Genomic DNA, 27293 nt, shown 5'->3' on the forward strand with positions numbered 1-27293 from the left:
CTTCTTTCATGAAATATGATGCTGTGGGTCCCAGCAGCAACCACAGCATAAGAAAGACATTGACCTGCTAAAGCGAGTCTAGAGAAGGGCCACAAAGATGATCAAAGGGCTGGAGCACCTCTCCTACAAAGATAGGGTGAGGGCTTGTTCTGCCTGGAGAAGAGGAGGAGACCTTACAGCAGACTTCCGGTACCTAAAGGGGACCTATGGAAAAGCTGGGGAGTAACACTACATTTAGAACGTGAAAATTAGGTCACTATTTAAGGATGCTTACAAAGTCCCTTTAGTTTAGGCAACTCAACAACATCAACAAAAACATGAGCATCTCACATTAAGCCCTATCTTCCGCTGTCTCAGTATTTAAGCAAAACAAACAACATTAATCGCCCATGCCCAAATAAACAGAATTTCAAAATATCAGAGTATGCCTTAAAAACATGTAGAAAGTACACAGCGTTTGTCAGAGAAACTACCAATAAGCTTATTTTTATGTTTCTAGTTATGAGAAATGTGAATGGTAGAGCCTGAGATTTTTTCTGCTTGTTTCTTTGTTTATGACATTTTGCAACTAACTACCTAATTCATTATATGACTGATCTGAAGTCTAGCTAAGAAGACAGTTTTCTCACTGACTTCAGCATACTCAGTTCAGTCCTCTGCCTGCTGTATGAAACATGCCACAACAACAAATGATTGCTTTTGGGTTTACTAATGGCTTTTCTACACTTGGCTTCATCTTCTTGCCATAAATCAAGTCCCAAGTGACACTACCTTTTTGAGGAAAAAAAAAAAAATCTGGCAACTTTTCAGCCTCTCAATTCACTTTCCTTGAAAGTCATTTTTCTGCAGGTATAATGAAGAGGATTCCCTAGATAATCTTCCTTATCTGTACAGCCAAAAACCAAATAAATCTGTGTGTGAACATTAAGATAGAGGATGTCTATACAGATTTGTTTATCTTAGGAACTAGGCTGATAATGCCATCTAAGAGAAGTTGATATATTTTATTAAAATAAATTACATGGTTCCAGGGAGACCTTACAGTAGCCTTCCAGTACCTAAAGAGGGCCTACAGGAAGGACTCTCTCAGGGAGTGTAGTCATGGGACAAGGAATAATGGTTTCCAACTAAAAAACGGTAGATTTAGATTAGACATTAGAAAGAAATTTTTTACTATGAGGGTGGTAAGGCACTGGAACAAGTTGCCCAGCGAATTTGTGGTTGGATGGGGATTTGAGCAACCTGGTCTAGTGGAAGGTGACCTTGCCCATGGCGGAGGGATTTGAACTAGATGATCTTTAGGCTCTCTTCCAACTCAAACCATTCTATGATTCTCTGTTTCTATGATTTTGTTTTGCTGTTGTTATCTTAGGTATGTCCTGGCACTATATGTCACAAGATGCATTCAATATAATAAAGGTGCTAAAATGTCACTAACTTTTTAAATTATAGCAGATCCTCTGTGGTATTTTTTTACAGAAAAACATTTTTAATGGAATAATTTAAGTCATGCTGAATTTAAATAACAATTTTGCACATGATTTACCTGTTTCTAAGGGAAGATGCAAGTGCCAGGTCCTGCACCTGGGATGGGGAAACCCTGGCTGCATGTACAGACTGGGCGATGAGACGCTGGAGAGCAGCCTAGAAGAGAGGGATCTGGGGGTCATGGTAGACAGCAAGTTGAATATGAGCCAGCAGTGTGCCCTGGCAGCCAGGAGGGCTAACCGTGTCCTGGGCTGCATCAAGCACAGCATCGCTAGTAGGTCAAGGGAGGTGATTGTCCCGCTCTACTCTGCGCTGGTGCGGCCCCACCTCGAGTACTATGTGCAGTTCTGGGCACCACAGTATAAAAAGGACATGAAACTGTTGGAGAGTGTCCAGAGGAGGGCTATGAAGATGGTGAAAGGCCTGGAGGGGAAGACGTACGAGGAACGGCTGAGGGCACTGGGCCTGTTCAGCCTGGAGAAGAGGAGGCTGAGAGGAGACCTCATCGCAGTCTATGACTTCCTCGTAAGGGGGTGTCGAGAGGTGGGAGACCTTTTCTCCATTAACACCAGCGACAGGACCCGCGGGAACAGGGTTAAGCTGAGGCAGGGGAAATTTAGGCTTGACATCAGGAGGGGGTTCTTCACAGAGAGGGTGGTTGCACACTGGAACAGGCTCCCCAGGGAAGTGGTCACTGCACTGAGCCTGTCTGAATTTAAGAAGAGATTGGACTGTGCACTTAGTCACATGGTCTGAACTTTTGGGTAGACCTGTGCGGTGTCAAGAGTTGGACTTGATGATCCTTAAGGGTCCCTTCCAACTCAGGATATTCTATGATTCTATGAAGAAATTCCATTACTACTGAACCAGTAAATGGTAACTTTATTAACGTATCTTTGCTAAGATTCTAAGATAAGTGGGACAGTAGCAAGTCAGCAGCGGAATTACATATCAGTTTACAGGAAGTTCTTTAATACCTGGAGTGAAATATATCATAACAGGATTTTGTATCATGTGTACATCTCAGAGCATTCATAGAAGTTTTTTACATCTCCATGAAACCAATTAACTCACAGTTCTTTCAGCATTTTACCATATTAGTGCAAAGAGACTCCCTTTGCTTTGTTGAATCTATTAAAAGTTGTTAGTTCAGAATTTGTTTATTACTAGTGCCAGCAATCAAAATATGCATGTTTTACATGATCTATTGAATGTCACCTTCCTTTTAATGCTTATATGTTTGCCTAGAATACGTTAAAAATTTTTTGGCATGTATTCTTCTCTTTTATTTTTTTGCTTCCTATGACAAGTCACTCCAAACCTAACAATCCCAGCAATAAATACTATTTTAAAACCTATTGCCAGGCTAACGAAGCTGAAATATTGCATAACGTTTCTTTAATTTTTAAATTACATTTTCAGATATACATGAGAAAGCTTTCTCACTAGGCTTTTCCTGTATTTGAAGATTAGCACTTATTGCATTAAAATGAATTTAATTTTGTTGTCACGTCAGTACACTAGTCTCAACCTTGTCCTACATTTCAGTAAACATTTCTGTCATCCTAATGGTGTACTTGATAAAAAACAAGCATTCACAGAAGCCACTAGCCTGGAAAGCTAAAGATGGACCTTCTATATGAATGTCTTTTTTTTAGTAATTGTCTTGGTTTTATTATGCTCTATTAGGCATTTCATATAAATATTTACTATTACAACAATTAAGTTGAAACGTACCAAGCTGCTACCACCAGCAGTAATGTTGACACTGTCTGAAGTTGAGAAACTAATCATTGTGTCATCCCCTCAAACAATCTCTAGAACTTTTTTTTTGTTTTGTTATTGGATTTTTTTTTCAGTCAATATAGAATATTGACATCAAAACATTCCCTGGAATTGTGGTATGAATTTTACCTTCATTTGGTGCAGTAATGACAATTACATTGCTACTAAATATCATAAGGGTGTGTTGAACTGAGTGGATAGAACTGAGCTCCACAGATTACAACTACAACATGGATTATGGCATTTGGCATTAAGTTAATGCCAGTGGTTTGATTAAGGCCTTGACTTCAGTCAAGGCAGTGGTTTCTGGCCACTGCCAGAAACGATGAAGCTTGCATAATCTTAAACCCCAATACAGATCCAATAGGACTCTCTAAACGAGGGCGAGGACCTTGAACATATGTATAATAGTAATCTCAGGAAAAGTGAATGCATTCTAAGAATTTTGGTGTCAAATATATGTATATATATGTATAGTACTTATTTGTATATCAATTAAGATATACAAATGGTTAATTATTAACTACTCATCCCAAAATTGAATTATTTAAATTGAATTACCTTATAGACAGATAGAAAATGAAAAATAGTTAGTTTTTCTTATTTATGTGTACAGACATAATTTTGCAATACATGGAAATCATGAACAGAATACTAAAAAACCTATCCTCATGCAGAACAGCTAGCAGTTGTTCATCTAGTTAATCCTCCGCCTTTTCCTGTGTAGACCATTCATAACATCATGTCTGTGAATGTTTGTATATGGGTCCGTCTTTGAGGAAACAGATCAAAATGGTAACCCATTGTTTACAGCAGCTCATGGCTTTTCAGAGAAAGATTTTATTTTAATTTGATCCAATTCATTGTTACATGTTTTAATACTGGGTCTGCAAGGGTAGACTGGAAGAGGAAATATTCCTCTTCCGCCTTGTAATTCTTTGTTCTCAATGCTACATGTTCCTGACTGATTTCTGATGATTATGGGACTGTCTAGGAAAAGGAGTGAATCATCATACATATCAATGAGTGGTAAAAACATATAAAACAAATGTGTTTTAAAATAATTTGCTCAGGATGGCTTAGTTTGCGTTTTCCAAGCAGCTGACATACTTCCTTTTTATCAAAAATGTCTATGACACTATATGAAGTTATTATACACAAGAGTGGGAAAACCCAGATGGGAGTCATGTTAAAATTAGTCATTGAACTGTTGCCTGAAAGTATTTAACAGGTGTACATTCTTAGCCAAAACTGTCTGGTGAAGAATTATTTCAAGCTAAATAAAACTGCCCTCCTTTGTCTGGTATTATTTCAATTCCTCTTCTTAGATCACAACAACTGTCAGATCCCTGAAAAACATCCATCAGCTTTTTTTTTTTTTTTTTTTTTAATGTGTATTACAGATATAGTATAGCCAGCTGACAGATTTCAAAACAATGTTTCTTTCTTATGACCATCCACACTGCCTTGCAAATATCAGGTATTAATCATTTTCTACAACTGTTAATATTTCAAAAATTAAAATTGATCCTGTGAATATGTACAAATGCATGAAACTGAACTAGTTAATTTTATGCCTATTGTACATAAAACATAAACTTGAGTGGATGAAATCCAGTGAAAGATGAAATTCAGTGAGGAACAGCAGGAAGAGAAAACAAAAACAAAACAAACAAAACAAAACAAAACAAAACAAACAAACAAAAGACCTTTACAAAGGCATACCCATAGCTGGTATTACTAGTTGGTAGCAGGAAAAGTTCTTTTGTGTATTTTCATCATGCTAATAAATCTATATGACCAATCATGTTCAACAAAATATATCGGTTAACAAAGAACTGAAACTTCAAGATAAAACAATATTGTTTATAGGAAATAAAGTTAGGAGGACAAATGTTTCAAAATGTTCTCATGGCTATGGATGAATACGTTTTTAAAACATCTTAAAAGGTCTTATTAATTGTCCAGACTATTAATTTTCTAAAATAATTACTCATCACTGAAATTCTTGAATACAAGGTATTGACTACTTGACTACCAGTATTGATATTTACAATCAATAAATTTGATATTAATTACTTTTTTTTTTTTTTAAGTGACTGCTCTGCTTTTTAAAAGCAGCTTTCTGACTTAAAGCTTTAGCTTTATATTGTAAGAGGTTCTTTATAATAACATGGTGTGCAAGAAAAGGGAAAATATGTAGTTAGTACAAAATCAAAATTGATACTGCTACTACTGCTAGTACTACTATTACTTCTACTATTAAAGTGCTACCAAGCTATTATAAGAGTGCTGCAAAAATATGTTTGATAAATTTTCCATCTAGGAAATAGATGGAAATTGGCAGGAGAGGAAATACAAAAAGGTATTAACTATTAAAATCATAAGATTAGGCATTAACCAGAAAATCAGAAAACCTACAGCAACTATTCAGTCATTTTCATTTGTTTTAAATGACTATAAACAGCAGGTTTGTAAAGAATGACACAAAAGCCCACAAGAGATAATTGAAATCACTAATGTCAAATGTACATACCTAGAAATTGAACTCAATACCTTGCATCACATATTTATAGTAATAGGCTCTTATAAGTTTACTGTTTTTTACAGAATTTGTAAAGTGCAGTATTTTCTCAACCGTTACCATTAGTCACCACTAGGTCCCTATACCAGAAAGGAACTGAAAACACACATTTAAGTTATAAGTCAGCAATGGGAAATGGATTATGCATTTCAAAATATATTTTATATATTCTGTCTAATTGGTTAAAACACCTGGCCCTGCCCATCTTTATAGAGATGGTAAGTCATTAAGTGTTTCAAATTATGCTGCATGGAAGGCAAGTGTTTTTGTTTGCCCTACCTACATTCCCATACCCATAGAAAAGATTTGAAAATAGTTTATAAAGTTACATCTGAATGTTCCTAGTGCTCTACTACTTTCTTAGCCATTTCAAGGAATCTGCATGCTATTCAATAATTTTTTTCACTCTTTTTTCTTTTTTTTTTTTTTTTTAATTTAAGTTGTATTGGCTACCTGTTTGTTTCACTTTTTCTCAAAATCCTTTTGTGTGAGTGTCAAGCAGATGTGTTTTGTTCCTTAATCTTCCTTGCTCAGTTCCTCAGGAGAGACTTTATTACTTAAATTGCAAAGTACTATTTTCACAGCAGGAACAACAGTCTTCCTCTTCAAAAAGAAGGATTGTAGTGAACATGCTAATTCTAGTCAAAAGGTGTAATATGTAATATGTAATCTGTATCATGCTCATTGAAAGTTGAGGAAGGAGTTTGGGCTCCTTTGGCTCCCCATGCAACATATGTTTGAGATAAACATCTTTCCAGTGTATGAAGTTATTACATAGGTATTTTCTTGCTTTCCCTGTTAGTCTTTATTTTACTTTCAATGGTCTGTCCTACCAGCAGCCCCCCTGGCAACAATCATTATGACTACACAGTGAACAGTCAAGTCAGGTAAACATTGGTATACAAAGCTTATACAGCTCTAGCTGGAACATGAAATAGTTTTTCCTACCAGGCAGCTAATACCCCGAATATGTATAGTTCTTCCTCCCATTTGTCTAGAAATGAGAGACATCCCACAGCGCATTTTTGAACACTACAGCCGTGCCACTCCATTTGTCTAATTTCCATGCCCTCAAAGATATCTGTCCCAGATGACAGATTACTTTAGAATAGCTCCTTCTCATTTCAGTACTACTGGGTACAGTGAAAATACAGAAATGAGCTTCTATTATCATGGAATCTGTTGCTGGCAGCAGAAATAAAAAATGTACCTTGGATGCATTTTTTAATAGCATGGAAATGTTTATTTGACTTCTGAGAGTCTAATAAACATCATCTCTCTCAGTTATCTGTACCTCAATCTCTTTGTGTATGAATAGACAGGGAAACACTTACAGTTCAGTAAATATTTCACTTTTTATTTTTTGCAGCAATGACTGCTTGACATTAAATCAATCACTTTCTAAAGTGCATAAGAGAGGCATATTTGCCCTAGGCACTTCCCATTTACTTTAATTCTTCCTTCCTTATACAGTGCCTGCTTCACAAAAACTCTCTACGTTAGTAATTTTACTATTATCACAATACAATCAACAATAATAGAGAAAATAGTGGGCTCAGAAAACAACCTACTTTTTTTTTTTTTAATATACTATGTAGTCTCTCTCTTTACTTTTCAGATAGCAAGCAAAAAGCAAAGCAAATACCTAGGTATTCAGCTCTACTGTGCCTTCTCCACCACTGCTTAAAACCTGCACTACTCTGTGTTGCAAACATCTACTATCTGAGAAGGCAGCTGAAATTAAAATGATTGGGGTCCACATGGTCATGGCAGAATTTCAGCTAGGAATGATAATAAGAATTCACTTTAAAAATCAAAACAAAACAAACAAACAAGCAAACACAAAACAGTATTTCTTAAAATTAACGTAATGGAAGTGTTGCTGATTTCTTGACTACAGCTGGACAGGGAGGTACCCTTCCTTTAGAATTTATATTTTTGCATGTGATACTTGCCAGAATGTCTATAGCCATTAAAAATGTCTGTTATCCACCATTTGCAAGTCCAAAAAAACACTATTACATGACTTTAAAAAGAAAAAGGTCAGACAAACAAAAGGAAAGCCATTCTATCTGTAACGTCTGCAGAGTATGGGAAGGTACTACCACTTTATTGTTTTCCATAGCCAATTGAACATTGATAATGTTGAATGAATTCATCAAAATATTGTTCCAGTCATATGGTTCTCAACATGAATTTTGAAACCAAAGGCCTCCAAAAGGAATATATAGACCTGGAAGGAGGCTTATCCTTAAAAGCCTTACTTTCTGTGAGAATGAGCATTTTCATGTAAGTGAACGTGTCCTGGAAAGCAGTTGCCTTATATAAAGAAAAACAAAACAAAACAAACAAGCAAACAAAATAGTTTAAATTTATCTAAGGCTCTTAGTCCAGGCAGTCACTATATTCATCCTAGCAAGTAAAAGTTTTTCTTGTGTTAGAATGTGTTCTTATTTATTCTGGTAACAGAAAAAGTCCTAACCCTTTGGCTCTGCTATGCACGAACCTAATGAAATTAGGTTATAGTTGTAGTGAATGGAACTGCTGTTACAATATATTTCCAAAGAGAGAAAAATGTCAAGTTTGGCTCTGAATTACATATTTATTGGCAAAAATATTTCTGTTCTGTGATGGTAAAATGTTTTATAGGCTACCCAGTTAAAATGGATTAAATTAAAATGAAACAAAACAAAAATGCATATAGGTGGATATTTTAACTCCTAGAAATATCCTAATTTCATCAACCTCACATATTAGGATAGCAGTGCTTGTGGGTTAACTGTGAGTTAACTTCCTCTCCAAGATTTCCTTTTGTGCAAGACTGAGCACAAATGCCAAGTTGGGTCTGTGATAGCACCTTTATGGAAAGATTTGAAAAACATTTAAGTTAATGTGTAAATAAGTAAAGTGTAAGTGGACCACAGATGCAACTCATTCCAATCTGTTTGGCATTGGATTATATCAGTTAAATCCTTTTCACACCTTTATTGTGTGTTTATTCCTACAGCAGCTATGAGCAGAGCAAATACTCTCTCGCATAAAGACATAATCAGTTGGAGTTTCTTCCACAAGGCTAGTTTTGAAGACTGTACAACATAAAGATTTGTGAAAGATTGCAAAGTAGGTTATAACAAAATTACTTACCTTCTAGGCTAGTGTACGTAGGACTGAATAATCATTTGTCATGGAAATCAACAGAGTCACTGTATTTAAAGCACCTCAGAATTTTAACCCTGACAAATTTTCCTTACAATGTGATGCTACTCTGTATGGTTCTTACTTTTCTCTGACGTTATTCCTTTTTCTGAATCTACAGTCTCAGTATGTTCATGAGCTCTTGCATATTCTCAGTTTCATATTAAATACCTAAACCTATTCCTGAGGCCAAAATATATTACATCTGTTGCAAAAGCCATAAGTATCGTGGCTGGAAACAACACATATTCTTCCAGATTTCATACATTTTAATTAGACAATCAACCTGTAATTAATTTAAATATAAATTGACTTAAATATTTATCCTCACAAATAATAGCATTTAGTTTTTGTTCATCTGGTATTTGCATATGCATATAATAATGAACTTGTTCATACAGAATCTAATGCTAGTATTGTAAGTAGCAATGAGATATCTGAGAAAGAAATAAGTAGCAAAGACCACATATGCCTTACAATTAAATAATCAACAGGTGTAGCAAAGAAACAGATCTCATTCTACAGTCAGATGGTGTTGACAATCTGCCTTTTCCAACCTTTACAGCCCTCAATAGAGATGAATGCTGTTACTTCTTTTCTACAAACCTCAACATGAGAATTTTTCTTTATTTAGGATAATAATAAAAAAAATACTTGCTTGCACATTTCAAGACCAGAGAGTCTTGTAAATACATTTAATGAAATTCTGAAGGCAAAGAAAACTTCTTCCATCTGGGTTTCCTAATTGTTTTATTATTATTATTATTAATTATTCCTTCTCTCTTTTTGTATCTCTTTTTAATTTACTGAACTTTTAATGCAGTATGAAAATATAGTTTTATGTTCATTTTCAACTGCATGGAAGCTGCACATAAACAATGTTTTCTTTATTCAAAACAATGAAGGGAAAAATGCATCTCAGAAAGTTAGGAACAAATCCATGATGCTGAACCTAATTATCAGTCTTCCCATTTTCATTGTCTATGCCAATAATAGTTTTTTAAAAGATAACAGAACAAACAATCTTGGCATTAGAGAGAACAACTTTAAATATTAAAAAGATTTGTTTACAACAGACTACCTCTAGGAAGTATGTATTGTTGTTCTTTGACTCCAAAAGTAACACCAGGACTATCCACAGTGACAGAAATAGTTAATAGAAGTATAGAAATATATATATATTATATAGAAATATATATATATATATATATAGAAATATATATATATATAAATCCAAACTCCAGAAAAAAAAAATATGAGAGAAGAAGTCTTCTTGTCTCCATAAGTTTGTTGGGACAGAAGGAACAAAAAGAAAATGTGTTTAAACTGTTCAAAAAAGTTCTCTAAATTCTGTCAAGCAGACATCATCAGTTCATGTAAACAGGCCCTTAGCAGTTATTTCTGCAAAACAAATAATGCAATGTGATATCACAATGCAAAACAATAATCTCCAGCTGTAAAAGCACCCCTCCAAACTGAAGAGTGATATTTCATAAAGCGTCTACAAATCCAGTTTCCGTTTATCTCCAGCAGACAGAATGAAGCATTCAGGTCATTTGACTACTAGCACTTACTACTATACGAAGTACTTACAAAATGATAAGAAGTACTACTAGACAACAGTCTTGGCAGAACATATATATCCTCACCCGTGCAGGACAATGAAAAAATTGAATTTTCCTTTCCTATATTCAAAAAAATTATTGCCAAAATAGAAAGGTAGTTCTACCTGAAAAAATAGTTCAGGTAACATGTATATTTGAAATTGAAAAAGTCCTCCCCCTCTCCTACCCCCTCCTTTTTTTTTTTTTTTTTTTTTTTTTGGTTTTATATGTGATAGCTTGGGGGAAAAACTTTATAGCTGTTTAATTAATCTCATCTAAATACTGTTCACGTAATTTTTCAAGGTCACTGTTAATTGGACAAATTTCAGTATAAATGCTGATCATACAAAGCTAAGCTACCCAGAGCACCACTAAAATGTAGATCAGATGCATTCATAAAACATTGTTTTTCACTCAGTAATTAATGTATGTAACCAGTTATGCACAAGACATTCCTGTTTTACTTTTTTTCTTCAGTCCACTCTGTCATACCCACATTACCAGTCTATGGTCAAAAATTGAGTACATAAGGTACTCAAGTGTTACGTGAAATAGTTATTATTTAACAGCATTAGAATTATAATAACACCCATATGAAAACAACTTCAATTGATTTTCTTGGAGTGAAACCTCCCTTTTACAATGATCTAAGAATAAGTTAGCTATGTTGAAAAAGAACTTACCACGTAAAACAGTGAGTCTTGTGGACACACTTATTTCACCAACACTGTTAGAAGCCACACACTCATAAATAGCTTCATCTCGTGGTGTGCGCAGTGGTTGTATTCTGAGAACTGATCCAGATCCATCATCAAATTCTATTACCTATAGAAGGAAACAACAGCTGTCACAGATGTTGTTACAAATGCCTATCCCTCCATTAATCTGTGCATGACCTGTCAGTATTTGTGACATGAGAGCCAGGTTCATTTTTCCAATACATGTACAAATTCAACAAAGGTGTGAATATGGGCAATGCTGTGCACTGCTCTTCAGTAAACATTCAATAGCTACTCCAAGAGAGTTTCAAGAAAGGACAGAACAAAAACAAACAAACAAATGAACAAAAAAAATCCAGATGTATTCTGTAACATAATGCTCTTTTATCCCAAAGTTGATCACCAGTCTCCCTCCATTATCTTATCTTCTGGCCTTTATATTTTTATGCCAGTTACATTAATTTGTACTGCTCCAACCTGCTCACAAAGTACACTTTGAGCTCACAAGTGGAAAAAGCTTGGCAATTTCTGAGCAGTTTAGCTATATATTCAGCCCACAGAATGTGAGTAAATTTATCCAAAAAGTGCTCCAAAAATAGAACACATGTAGCAGTTAAAAGACTAAATAACAAGGCTAAATATTCAGGTTTAGTTTTGAAACTGTAATATTTATACAAGAAATATTCATCTTTACATGCAAAGTATGAAATTATTTCCTTCATGTTTTGCAGTCACGATCACATCAGATATTGGTGAGTGCTGCAACACTCCAGATGTTGGAAAAGGCTTCCCTATAATTAAATAATAATAGTAATCTATTTATTATTTTTTTCCCTTTAATTTCTTTGTCAGTAAAATAAGTTAGTACTCAGGTCAGTGGTACTTATCAAGACTTACTAATCTTGATATGACTAATATATGACTTACTAGTCTTTTTTTTTATTATTTTTACAAAATAATTAATTTATGGCTATAATCACATTTGATATGCACATAAAAAAAAAAAAACAAACCAAAACAAAACAATTTATATGCCTATTGGCATATATGTTTGAGTCGGTACAATATAATCAAATAATCTCTCAGATTTCTAGTCTTTTTGAAAGTATGAAAAAAGTACAGAGTTGGGAATTATGATTAATTTATCATGATTACCCCATTATTTTTCCATATTCATTATAGAAAATGCTCAGTTCTTATGAGTGGAAGAAGTCTAAATGGAAATATTAAAGTAATCTTTTTTTTTTTTCTTAGAAAAAATCAGTTTTGTAGTCCAAGAAAATAGTAACTAGAATTTTTGATAAATTGATGTTTATGAATGAAAGGAAAATTTCACAGTCCTAAAAAGCATACAGACAGATTACTTGCATATAAAAATGACGGTATGGGATCCAAATAGTCCCAGTCATTAGACTTAAAATTAATAATCATTCTTCTTTAAATATGAGTGCTGAATAATTCTAGCTGGATGACCAGCAAAAGCAATTGCAGCAGTTTGGGTTGGGAAAATATTGCCAAGTTTAAGTCTCAAGTCTGGTGTCTCCAAAATACACATCATAAAATAAATTTAGTTTTCCTGTGATGTATTCTCCACAGATAGTTAATTCCTCACACTCCCACACTACCTGAAGTAGATTATAACAAAATGAAACAAAACAAAACAAAACATTAAAAAAATATAAAAGCGAAACAGAACCACCCTCTTGCCACACACACAGAATGGTATAATATTAATATTTTAAAAAAACTTTTTTTCCCCTATTCTATCTGTCTTTAACTTCCTCTTAGCAAGGCATCTCAGTAACTTAAAGTTTATTTTTCTAATCTGTATAATAGAATTTATTTGAAGCAAGAGGAGAGAAAGAATCCTCCCATATCACATTCACTCATAGCATTTGAATGAATATATATACGCAATATAAATGAAAAATTAAAGCAAAGTCCTACACAGGGTTGTTTTAGCCTTTAATTTTAGGACTGGTGTGTCACACTCACCAACTGTTTGATCAATTATCAGTTTTAAGAATTATCCAGTGAGCAAGAACATTATTCTATGATAACATTCTTCAAATAAAAACCTGTTCACTGTCAAGAGGAAGGGAATAAACAATTTGTTCTCATGTTACTAGATAAAACAATTACTTTGTACATTAAGTTCCAGCAAAAAGTTCAGATTAGACATGAGAAAAAATGTCAAGATTCACAATACTCAGTACAAGGCTATCAAGTTCATTTAAAAACTAACAGTCATAATAATAACAAGTAATAAATAATTATTAATAATAAAAAAAATAATTAACCCTCAGTATCTCTGGGAAAGAAGATGGATTAGATAGCCACTTGAAATCTCTTCCAACTCTATCCATTAGGCTTCTATACAGACAAGTGGTCAGGTAAAACCTTTTCATGTTCTCTACTACTAAGCAATCAAACTCAGAGAAATACACAAAATATTAATCTAATAAATACATAAATAAAAATAAACATACCAGAAAAAAAAGGGAAAAGAGGCCCAAAAAATTATTCTCCTATTGCTATAGTTGACCATCTCAGATTTTTCTTGTTTCCCAGAGATGCCTTATGTATTTTTTGAATCTCATTTCTGCCGTTACTCTGTTGTTATTCTGAGATTCTACAATGTGAATTAATGCTCTGATTTTTAATGGGAAATAAAAGTGCTTATAATGTTGATGTTCCATGTATTTTATTTGGATATTTTAAAAGCATTCTTTTCAGGGGTTATAATAAAAAAAAATATTTATAATAAATAAAGATAAATAAAATACTTGGCATGTGTTTTCTATTTCTTTGAAATACATTCCATCTTACCTGACTATACAGCTTGTTCTGTATTTCACTAAAGGAATTATTTATTTATTTATTTATTTATTGTGGTTGCATTCCAACATTTTAATGGAAATAAAACAGATGTATTTTTGCCTATTCTCCCCAAAACCAGGTATATAGACACACAGAAAACAATACATGAATCAAGTAAAACACAACATATTGAAAAATAAAACTCAGCCATCTCAGTAAACATGTACATGCCCAATCTTTCACTGTTTAAGAGTCAACTTGAATGAACATTTTGTGACCAGAATGGGATAAATTATGTAGATTTTATGATAACATTTCTATGTTAACCCCTCTATCCAATTACAGTTCTGCAAATATTCTGTAAGGAAAAAATGGTTCCTGGCACTATGAGGTCACTTTTACGTTTGATTTAAATTATTTTTTTCATATTGCAGTAAATAAACAAGCAAATAACTATATAAGTCAATAAAAGGATTGATAGCTTTTGCATACTGCAAGTACTTCAAATATCTTTAAATTCATTTTGAACAAAAAAAAAAAAAGGAAAAAAGAAAATAGTCTATGCAAGGAATGCAATTCTTTTCTACTGGCACAAGTCTATACTGAAACCAAGAGAAAGCAATATTCCCCAAAACTACTAACAATGAACACTGAAGACTTCAACATTCATTCAACATTTTATACATATATTTTAGATCACTCAAAAAATGTGTCACTGTTTTATACACCAATTAGTCATTTGCCAAACAGTTGTTTTCCTGATGCAAAAGTAGAGACCTGTTAACAGTGAAAACAGTGAAGAGGCACTAGGAAAATTATACATTATCAGCCCCAGTTTGGTATCCATTATACATGCCTTCTCCCATTTTCTAAATTTGTTCTTCATGTTAAAGGTCATACAATATTTGATATCAATTCTTCCTGCCACTAAAAGAGGGAATATTATTAGTTGTTTTATTTCCCCAAAGAACCTGTATCCTTTGAACAGATTATCTTCACCGTTTCCTTTAATTGAAGGTTGTGGAAAGAGAGGAAACAGCTTTCTCTATAGCTTTTCCCAAGGATATTGTTAAGAAAAGAATCAAAAACAAACAACTTTTATATTTCCTCTGCAGCAGCAGGAAATATAACGCCCCTTTCATCTCTCTCTGCAACAGTGGTAAGCAATTGTGGCAGCAGAAGCCATAGTAGGCTAGGCCTGCTTGGTGCACACTGCCACAGACAGAGGTGGCTTACTCTCTGGGGACAATAATCACTGCTCAAATAATTTTCCCCATCTCCTTTACAGAAAAATTTGCAGGGTGAACTGAAGCATGCCAAGGCTCCCCAGTTGGATCATGCTGGTTTAGAATGCAACAGCAGCAGTTATCCCTTTAACAGTGCTATTTATAACCAGTTCACAAAATGAAACCTGCACAAAACTGCTCCCTCTATATTATTCCCAATGGTCATAGCTATTTTGTTTAATCACTGATAATAGAGCACATATGTTGGGATTAGAAGTGAGACTGGAATTTATGTTTTTCAGAGGAACAGAACAATGGACCTAATACCTCAAATCTCTGATTGCTGACTTTCTTTCCCTTTTTGTTCCAGACAATTTTAGGTCTTGGGTCTCCTGTGGCTTGACAGATGAATGAGGCGACTCCTCCAGAAACCCCTGTCTGGTCGACAGGTGTTCTTGTAAACTTTGGTGGTGCTAAAACAAATACACAAACAAACAAAAGCATTAATCTAAGCAGGACCCATGAAAAATAAGTTATGCCAAGACTTCAGAATGAAGAAAGGTGTAAAATATTTTATTTCTTAGATAATAGCATTCACCTGCAAGAAAAAGCACTAAGAAATAACTAAAAGGTCAGGAAAGTACTTACAGATTTTACTAGTAAATTTATATTAAAATGGAAAATCTGATATCATCAAAATAGCAAGATCACACATTATATTTTATCACCAGTATAAATAAAAAATCCAATTTGTCTTCTCCTGTAAAATGAGCTCATCAATCAACTCAGATAAGATCATGATTCATGACTTGATGTTATGATCGCAGGATGTCATGAAAACAGGATCTCCACCTTTACGCCATTAAAATCAGTTACATTTAGGAGAAATTCTATGAAACCATCTGTAAGTTTGCAGTGGGGAGGTAAATGCCTATGTATTAAGCAGAAAGGATTATAAAAGAAGAGAGATATATGCATGGGCACAGTTTCAAATATAATTCCTGTTCATTCCCACATTACTCCACTCTGTCAAAATAAATAAATAAATTTATACACAAAATACAACTATTGCAGGAATAGAAGAGGACAGAGAACTGGAGAAATTTCAAAAGTAGGAAAGGACGTTTTTATTAATTATTCTTTTACTTTCATTTTCTGTAAAAACATAATTAAACTTAATTTATGGGACTTCTGGTGAAATAGAATTTTCAAACTTACACTGACATGAGACATGACTTCTGAAAAATCAATGTAAAAACTGAGATTTCTAACCATAGTTCAGAGATGTTGAAGAGTTTGTGTACATCATTCTTTTTCTGAGCTGAGCAGTTTTTAGCAATCCAGTATGCTTGAAGATGCTGATTTGAATGATATGAAATGAGTATTTAGAGTTATTAAATTATAAAACAAACAAATAACAAAAAGCCATGGGTATTGGCTTTGTGGTCTGTCTTCAGCTGTAAGCTGTTATATAGTAGTTGCTGTACACCAACTGCTGCAATTAATTTCTGCTGTCCTCTTCAACTTTCAACAGTCACTGTCTGTTCTCAGCCTCTCTGGTTGTTTTCACTGACCTCTCTTAGAACTGGCGGCTATGTACCTACCTGTACTGTACTAGTTTTTGTTTCTGAGTTGCTGTTCTTCAGTTCTTATGTCTGTCTAACTGTTATTCTGCTGAACTGCCCGTTCCACAAGGCAACAATTCTTGTCAGCATGTTTATTTAAATGTCAAAACCCCAGCAGGCTATAAGTGTATATGTATTTAACACTGGTGGAAATCTTGAAATTATTTTGAATGCCAAGAAAATATGTTGTAGCCATTACTAAAAACCAAACTCAATATGCAATATTTTATGTTGCTACATTAAATATTATAGATGTATTAGATATACAGATATATTTATTGTATTGTATATAGATATATTTATTTATACATTAAATATTATAGATGTCCAGGTCTTCCTCCCATCTGGTCTTGAACACCTCCAGGGAGGGGGCAATGCACAACCTTCACAATTACTTGATGCCTAAGGTACCACTAAAAAATAAATAAAATAAAATAAAATAAAATAAAATAAAATAAAATAAAATAAAATAAAATAAAATAAAATAAAATAAAATAAAACAAAATATAGTAAAAATGTTGTAATTTGAGAATCCACACCCTTTCTTCTTAAATGGAGAGGTAAGACAAAATTGTTATTGCTGTGTTTTCAACTTTCCAGAATGCTCAAACCTCCATAAACTACCTGGTGTGCTAATTTTGCCTACTGAACACTACGTATTCACTTAGAACAAACCTGAAAAAAGCGCTATAGCAAGTGTGAGCACAGCAAAACAGTGTGCCATCGGTGCTGCTGTGGAGATAAAAAATCTCCAAATCCACAGTGAATGAAACACAAAAGTAGAGCAAAGAAACTAAAAATCCTTTCCCAACTCAAGAATAAAGCATTTTATTCTTGGACCACAGAAAAGACGGAAATATATTCTGATGAAGAGCATCTGGGTTTCACCCAAACTCCTAGTCTTGAATTTTTTTCTACACATGTATTAACTCAGCTTTCTGATATGCAGAGACATGACTGAATCAAATATTCTCTGGCACAAATTGTGAATGTGTGTCATCAAGAAAAAACGGATACACTGTCATTCTCTTTTTATTCTTTTTGACATTTTGCAAATTCATTGTTTAACATCAAACCAATGAAAGAAAAACACAGCGTGTGTAAGTTAATCAGCTCACAGACTCTTTAATTCCAAATATATGATTAATTTAATTCATATGTTTAATTCTAAATATATGATTCATTCAGAGACTGGCAAATTCAAAAACTCAACATAAATAAAATAACTTACTTCCTTAGAGATATTGTCCATTTTGGAAAATTTGCCAGTTTTGCCATCTATTACTAAGGTTAAGGAGAAAAACAATTCAGTTTAAAAACTATTCCTGAAACATTTGGCTTAACTATCCTGGGTTCAGGAGAACTTCAGATAGTTTAACAACAAAGAAAATAAAAGCAATGAAAAACAATAAACAAAAAGTGTGACAAACTACGTTAAACCAGCTCTGGAAAACAACAAGCAAACATGTTCTACTACTAGGTTTTATGTCTATGCCAATCACCATGATATCATAGAATCATAGAATGGCTTGGCTTGGAAGGAATTTTTAAGATCATCTAACTCCAAAACCCCTGCCATAGACTGGGATGCCAACCACCAGATGAGGTCATCAGATCAAGGCCCCATCCAGCCTGACCTTGAACACTTCCAGGGATGGAGATTCCACAACCTCTCTGGGCAATCTCTTCCAGTGCCTCACTACTGTTACAGTGAAAAATTTTCTCTTAATGTCTAGTCTAAATCTATCCTCTTTTGCTTTAAGAACATTCCCCCTTGCCCTATCATTATCTAACTGAGTAAAGAGTCCTCCATCCCTTTTATAAGCCCTCTTTAATGCCAAAATGAGGTTTCCCCAGAGCCTTCTCTTCTTTAAGCTGAACATTGCCTGCTCTCTCAGACTTTCTTCATAGGTGCTCCAGCCCTATGATCATCTTCGTGGCCATTCTCTGGACCCATTCTAACAGCTCCACATCCTTTTTGTGCTGGGGCCCCCAGGCCTGGACGTAGTACTCCAAGTGGGACCCCACAAGGGCAGAGTAGAAGAGAAGAACCACCTCTCTTGACCTGCTGGCCACCCCCTTGTTGTGGCAGGCCAGGATGCAGTTGGCCTTCTGGGCTGCAAATTCGCACTGCTGGCTCATGTCAAGCTTTTTGTTCACCAGAATCCCCAAGTCTCTCTCCACAGGGCTGCTCTCAATGAGTTCCTCTCCCAGTCTGTACTCCTGTCTGGGATTGCCCCAACACAGGTGCAACACCTTGCACTTCAGCCTTGTTGAACCTCATGCAGTTCACATGGGCCCACTTCTCCAGCCTGTCCACATCCCTTTGAATGGCATCTCCTCCTTCTTTGCTATCAACTACTCCACCCAGCTTGATGTCCTGTGCAAACTTGCTGAGGGTGCACTCAATCCGATTGTCTATGTCATTGATGAAGATACTAAAAAGCACTTGTCCCAAGACAGACCCCTGAGTGATACCACTCATCACCGCTCTCCACCTGGACATAGAACCATTGACCACCACTCCCTACGTGCAGCCATTGTGTCAATTCCTTATCCACTGGATGTTTCACCATTCAAATCCATATCTTTCCAATTTAGAGATTAGGATATCAAATGGGATCCTGTCAAAGGCCTTACAGAAGTCCAAGTAGATGGTATCAGTCAGTCTTCCCTTGTTGACTGATGCAGTCACTCTGTCACAGAAGGCCACCAGATTGGTCAGGCACAATTTATGCTTGGTGAAGCCATGCTTGCTGTCCCAGATCACCTCCTTGTCTTGTATGTACCTTAACACTTCCTCCAAAAAGAATTTGTTCCATGATCTTGCCAGGAACAGAGGTGAGGCTCATCAGTCTGTAGTTCCCCATGTCTTCCTTTCTCCCCTTTCTAAAAATTAGAGTGATCTTTCCTTTTTGCCAGTCACCAGGGACTTTGCCTAATTGCCAATATCCATGGTTGGCATGCTTTTACTCATATGCAATATATTGTTTCATGATAATACTAATTTTAAAAAGAAGACAGATAAAGGAGAATCTCTTTCCTTCTTATTAGGCATTCAGAGACATGTTCTCCATTAGTGCAATTCAGGCAAATGACAGAGCTTGCACTAATTTATACTGTAAGACATTGCTGATAAACTGGAAATAAAGCAAAATAAATAAACAAACAAACAATAATGAAAAAAGCTCCACCTCCGAAACTCTGAAAACTGCAACACTTGTTTATCTAGTGTTACATGGCAGTATACTTGAAAATGTATGTTTTCTATAAAACCTAACTGGTGAGAGAGATAAAGCTAATTTTCTGACTAAAAAAAAGGACTAAAACTGCTATGTCTCCTTTTGAAAATGACTTACTATCTTCTGCAGAGCAGTAAAAAGGCAGTGAAGCTGCAGAAATAAGGCTGAAGAGCTAACTTGGCTTTGTTTGGTACTTGAAGAATAACAATGTGTTTCCAGTCCTATGTGAATTTGGTGGACCTGTAATCTAATAAAACTTTCTATGAATCAAGTTCCTTCTGTGTGTTTAGTGTGTTCAACTCTGGGGACCCCAGCACAAGAAGGACGCGGACCTATTAGAACAAGTCCAGAGGAGGGCCACAAAGATGACCAGAGGGTTGGATCACCTCTCCTACAAAGACAGGCTGAGGGAGTTGGGCTTGTTCAGCCCAGAAAAGAGAGGGCTCTGGAAAGATCTTATAACAAGCTTGCAGGAACCAAAAGGATCTACAGGAAAGCTTTGGAGGGACTCTGTGTCAGGGAGTGTAGTGACAGGACAAAAGTAATGGCCTTAAACTTAAAAAAAAAAAAAAAATAAAATAAAGTTTAGAGTGGATATAAAGAAGAAATTATTCACTGTGAGGCTGGTGAGAAACAGGTTGCCCAGAAAAGCTGTGGATGTCCCATCCCTGGAAGTGTTTAAGGACAGGTTAGATGGGGCTTTGAGCAATCTGGTATAGTGGAAGATGTCCTGTCCATGGCAGGGTGTTTGGAACTAGATGGTCTTTATTTACCTTCCAACCCAAACCATTCTCTGATTCTAGCAGGAGAGGGAAAAGACAAGCAGGGTTATTACATAATGATGTAATTTTCTACTTGTAGACATAACTCCCTCCTTGTAGATTTTTTTCAAGACAGGCAAAGTTTTAAGCTGATCTTGTAAAGACTAAAGTTACATACTTCAGAAGGATAATACTGTCTGGATGTTTAATAGGTGTTATGAGGATAAACTCATTTATGGTCCAGATGAGCTAAGACTAGGGTGATAGTAGCCAGCCATCCATGGAGAAGGACAAACAATGAGCACACGAGATACATCTTTTCATTATTCAATCAATACATTCATGTTGTTACATATAAACTGCCTATCATCAGTGAATGAGGATGTGAAATCATGGCCAGACAGAACCAGAAAGACAAAAGTAGTATTTGTTGCTTTATCTTTATAAAGGTTGTTAATTAACATTTGACACAAATTAGCTCCACAATTAATGTTGTCAGTTTCTTGACATTGAATCTGACATAAGCTGCTAGTGACTGTAATACCAAATACAATTACACTGCACACACAGTTGTGCTTATTAACATAAGGGCAATTTTGATTGAGAATTGACAACTATTTTCAATCTCCCTTAACAACATAGATGTAGAGTACAAAAGACACTCTATCCAGCACACTTCATTAAGCTCAGCTATCTACATGTATATGGGAATCTTCCAGTGCAACTAAATCTGCCAAAAAAAATCAGATCCAATAGATTACCAACTATCATATGACAGCCTCTCAGCAGTATTAAAACTCTTGTCATTTTTCAATAAAGCTGCAATTCAAATAACAGTAGCAAAATTAAAGGGAAAAAAAAAAAAGTAAGATTCAGTTAAAATCAGATACTCATATTTCTGCTCTTACTCCAAACTTTCTTGTGAATGTCATCAAAATTGCAGCAGTATTAAACATAAACAATGCAGCTTTGGTTTATTTCAGCTTGTTCAGCTATTACTGCCCTCCCATATCTTTGTATAGAAACTGAACGCTGATATTTTGACAAGGAAAAGCTGTACAGCAGAACACTTCTGTAATTGGGAAGTATGCAGAGTAAGCATAAGCCTTAGAGTTCCTACCCCCTACTGCTTGTTATCCACTTTTTGCTGGGGCCACTCAGAAGCTCCTGTAACAACTATTGAACTGCTGCAAATTACAGCCTAAAACATGAAGTAAAATTGAATTTATTGCTAGATCACCTTAAATATACCGATCTAATATGTTTGTTTTATGGAATTTAAAGCCATAGCAGTTCAGCTGCTGCTTCACAAAAAGTCAAGCTGTCCCCCAAGGAGACAAACAGAACTGAAATAGAGTTTACTGCCACCCAGGAAGAATCTGCCTTTTTTTTTTTTTCTATATCAAGGCCCCAGAAAATGCATTTCTCACATGACACTAACATAACTGATTTGGATTAGAACTTTTCCATAACTTTCCATGAGCATAAGATATCTCTTGATTCTTTTGTAACATTTTATTTTCATAAGTTTAAGTACAATCCTGAAGAAGTGAATGGAATGAACTAATTCATATTTCTAAAGGTTATGGAATTGTCTAATTGTTCTAATTATACTCCTCTATACCCTGTGCTGTTCTTTAAGGACGTTACATTTTTCCTCAGCATTCAAATAAACTGTCTGACAACATGTTTTTTAAATGCAACCCCGTTCTTTCCATAGCAACTGAGAGTTATTCTGGAGTAGGATCTTTTATGGAGATAATTCCTCTAACAGATGAATATGAAAATAAGACTTCACTTTGTAAAAGCAAAGGGAGGTCTGCAGCACCAGCATAGCAAGCTCAGCATGTGGAGCTACTGTTGACAAGATACATAGGGAATGCAGACTTTAACACAGGTCTGTTTCTGAACCCTCTGTTTGGGGTGTGTGGAAGTTCCTAGCATACTGCAATTCAATTCACTATTAAACTTTATCATATTTGTGAAATATGAAATAGTTTCATATGCTGAATAGAAGTATTCAAGGATTTTCATTTCATGTCCTTTTTCAGCTTTCATAGTATGTGTGAATGAAATAACAAAAACATATGGGAAAAAAAAAAAAGATGCTTAGATGCTTTTTTTCAGACTCCCCTATTTACTCGTAAATTATCATAAACCAGTGTTTCAGGAGTCCTGAAACATTACAGTAGCCTTTTATTTGTAAAGACTTGTTTTGTAGCAATAAAATCTGGAAGATGCTACAGTCACAACTGTTCCCAAGGAAACTTTTCATCTGACACTCAGAAATGCTCCTGATCCCAGAACGAACAATACAGTGTGCCAGGTGCACTCTGGGGTAGTTTACAGACATCATCATAAAAATCATTGTCACTTGTTATAGAGTCCCTCTTTGATACTGGTCAGGTTTCACTTGGATATGTGACTGATTCTTAGTTAGAAATAAAAAAACCCAAACCGCTAAATATTGTAATAAACAGGCCACAGACTGGTTTAAATTCAATAATGATGAAGGCTCCTTTCCTAATAAACAAAATATAACTATGATAAACATAAATAGATAGGGAAATGTTGCATATAATCTCAACCTAATACCATATAGATACATTGCAAATTATTTGAGCTGTTGTTCTTTTCACAATTCCTCTATGAGCTAATATTCTAAAAAGCTATAAAATATATGCACAATATTTAACAGAAGAGCTTTTTGCACTCATTTATGTCTTTAAAATTTTTTTCAGAGCATACTCATTTACAGCATTCACTGCTTATTTACTCATTAATCATAATTTGTGACATTAGTTAGACTGATCGCTGTTATAAGCAATTATTTTGCTTTAATTCTAACCTGCACATACAATGTACCTGCAAATTGGCTATGTAAGAAAATTAATTAGCTTTTTATTTCCATAAGGACAAATGAGAATTTGCATTCATGAAATCTGCATCAAGAAATCTCAAAGTTACCAACTGGTATGTTCCTAAAGGCTCAAGGCTGTCAGTCACAATCTGCTGAATTTCTTCTGTTTCTCACAGTAAACAGCCTAAAACTGCATCATCCTCACATTCTTCAAAATGAGGAATTGTAACAACGCAATCTTCAAATGTCATCATACCTAGAGCAGCTGAATATGTTTATTACCCTGTGAATGGAAATTCCCAGTTTTTGATCCTTGGACTATTAAATGCAATCCAGATATGCCAGCTAATTCCAGCTGAAGACCTTGATCCATTCGGTTTACAAAAACTACCTGTAGTTATAAACAAACACATACTTCTGAGTTTTCTTCCTGGGTGAAAGAAACTAAGCAGTTCCAATTTACAGGCTCCACAACTTAAAAACTCCTCCTTTAAAACAACATTAATAAAAGCTTTACAATACAACTAAAATGCTTATCACCCACCTTGCTTTTGCTATGTGTATTCTTCTAGAAACAAAAACACTCAGAAACAATTATGTTAAAAAATGACTGTTTTTGTGCGTGTTTTTGTTTTTTGTTTTTTTTTTTTTTTTTTTCTGTTGTTTTTGTTTTGTTTTTAATTTACCAGTTACCTCTAGTTCCCCAGCCTTCATTTAGCCAGAACATACCCACCCTACAAATTTAGTAAGCAGATCAGAAAAAAATATATATATTTGACTTGGTAATCTCTCAAGGAAAATGGTAAGTCAATCCTGTCTTCACGTTTTCAACTTTTCTGCAATGCACAGCACCAGTTTACTAGGCTGGCCATAGGATCTATTCTTGCCTGAAATAAAGAATCAGATGGCACACTTGCAAGTGAGGTCTTACAACTGGGATAGGTAGGTTACATTTTCCAACAGGTCTGATGTTAAAATAGAACATTCCTAATTTGTACCTCTAGGCTGTGCAGACCCTGGTACCAGTTCATTTCATTGTGGATTATGCACGCTTTTCTAGATACAGACATTATCTGAGCCCTAGGGACATGGCAGGAATGCAAACCAACACAGAAAGGAGCACACATTTATCTGCCAGCTTACATCATCTCTTCCCCCTTCACTGCACATTCTCCCTCCCCACACCCACCCCCCCCAACTCATCTAAAGGTTTCAATAACTGGGGTGAAATAAGACTTTCACAAATACTAAAACAATACATGAAAAACGTGACCAAAAAAAAAAAATAATTAATACTGCAGACCAATATGCTCATTCTCTAGGTAGGACTAAGCTGAAGAATATTTTGTTCTTCTTTTTCCATTAAAATTATTGCTTGGTTTCATGAAAAGTTACTGGGAGACTTACTGTAGAACTCCAAAACTCAGCAGCAACTATTGCCTATCACACCAAGCATGAAGGGAAGCCAGGGCTGGATCATCTGGGCCAGCGTCCTCTGCAAATGTGAAGGATCCCAAAGCCCAACCCTGTTTCCTCTCACCTTCAAGCCCTGAGAGGCATACACAGTTTTAAGCACCAGTGCCATATAACTGATACCTTTCTTACAAGCTCTAACCCTTCTATATATCACTACAGAAAATAGAATATTTTACAAATTTCTGTCTGCATCTTCCCTTATTTTTACCAGTGCATGTTCAGTAGTTCTCACAGAAACACCCTCGTTTATGCTAGTTAAGAGGCTTGTTTTTAATGTTTGATTAAGTTGAGCACTGAAAGATGAAGGCATAACATTAATTACCCATGATATGGTAAATGTATTAGAAGGGTAAGAGCTCTCTCTCTTTTTTCTCTTTCCAATGCATATATGAAGTACAAACAACAAAAACTGCAAATTTAGCATAAGTGCACGTATGCCTTTAAGTTAAACACCACATGTTCGAATGCTTCATATAAAACAAAATAATGACAAACATTTATGAATAGGTTATATTTATCTTATATGTTATATGTGGAATCTGGCTGTGGATTAATCTACCTGAGTTAAAAAAGAGGAATTTGCTAGCTAATCCAGTACTAAGCCTTCTTCCAGCAACGAATGAAAAATATAAAGCCTCTTGAATCTAAAAGGTTAGTGACGTGCACCACTTCATCCCCCTGGAACATTATATAACCTTGTCATATTCACTAATTTAATGAAAGGAAATTCTGCTTCAAAGCTCTCTACTGCTTCTTTTTCAAATTTTAATGTCTGCAGACTGCATATGAATTATTTGGTAACTGAGAGCTGACACTCCTTTTCAATGTGCAATGTAGAAACAGTGGATCTTAAAATGCCAGGCAAGTTGACCTCTTTTCCAGAGGAGCTTCTCTCTAAAGGAAAGGGACAGTAACGAGATCCTATAGGCAGTAGTTTCAGTTAGTGCCTGAGAGCATCTGGGCTATTACTAGAGAGATGACCTTTACTACTGTTTCAGTCTTCACTATAACTCTCACATTATCAATACCAAACCTAGGAAGAAAAAAATTGAGGTGTTACAACTATCAGGTGAAGTTTCCACTCACTTTTTACTTATCTAAACAGAACAAAATTCATACTTGACCATTTAAACAAAAGACAGATTGCTGACTACTGACTGTGAACGCAAAATCACCTATAAGAATGACTCCAAGAGAAAAGAAATCATGAAACTCTATATACTTAATGTGTTTCGGTGTTCATGCTCAATATGGACTCGATGATCCTTATGGGTCCCTTCCAACTCAGGATATTCTATGATTCTATCATTCTAAGGTACCCTTATAAACAAATTCTTAAATCCTGTTCAATCAGAAGATAAATTAATAAAATTATCCATGAAAACAAATGACGTGACTTACATCTAAATATCATCTTTCTTATCTAGAGCTGAACTGCTGTGATGCCAATACCCAAACTGGACTTCCATCAAACCCTTTTGTTAGAAAGTCAGAAAGATTGCACTGATGCAAATCAGATTGCATTGATGCAAATCAGAAGATTGCACTCTTTTGCAATCTTTTTTGGGCCCCTCGCTACAAGAAGGACATCGAGGTGCTTGAGCGGGTCCAAAGAAGGGCGACGAAGCTGGTGAGGGGCCTGGAGAGCAAGTCCTATGAGGAGCGGCTGAAGGAGCTGGGCTTGTTCAGCCTAGAGAAGAGGAGGCTCAGGGGTGACCTTATTGCTCTGTATAAGTACATTAAAGGAGGCTGTAGAGAGGTGGGGGTTGGCCTGTTCTCCCATGTGCCTGGTGACAGGACGAGGGGGAATGGGCTAAAGTTATGCCAGGGGAGTTTTAGGTTAGATGTTAGGAAGAACTTCTTTACTGAAAGGGTTGTGAGGCACTGGAACGGGCTGCCCAGGGAGGT

The 27293-nt window shown here is 35.3% G+C and overlaps 1 protein-coding gene across 11 annotated transcripts in view; it reads right to left on the bottom strand.

Annotated features, from left to right (window-relative positions):
* The window catches only part of PTPRD (protein tyrosine phosphatase receptor type D), a 397236-nt gene that overhangs the window by 222899 nt on the left and 147044 nt on the right, over positions 1-27293 (bottom strand). For all 11 annotated transcript variants that reach the window (XM_072031736.1, XM_038171178.2, XM_038171162.2 and 8 more), the window contains exons 3-4: positions 15749-15894; positions 11340-11481 (exon numbers count right to left, since the gene is read on the bottom strand). In XM_072031736.1, the coding sequence (XP_071887837.1) occupies positions 11340-11481; positions 15749-15894 (288 nt within the window). The remainder of the gene's footprint in view (positions 1-11339; positions 11482-15748; positions 15895-27293) is intronic.

Source organism: Anas platyrhynchos, chromosome Z (assembly GCF_047663525.1).
Source record: "Anas platyrhynchos isolate ZD024472 breed Pekin duck chromosome Z, IASCAAS_PekinDuck_T2T, whole genome shotgun sequence".
Lineage (NCBI taxonomy): Eukaryota > Metazoa > Chordata > Aves > Anseriformes > Anatidae > Anas > Anas platyrhynchos.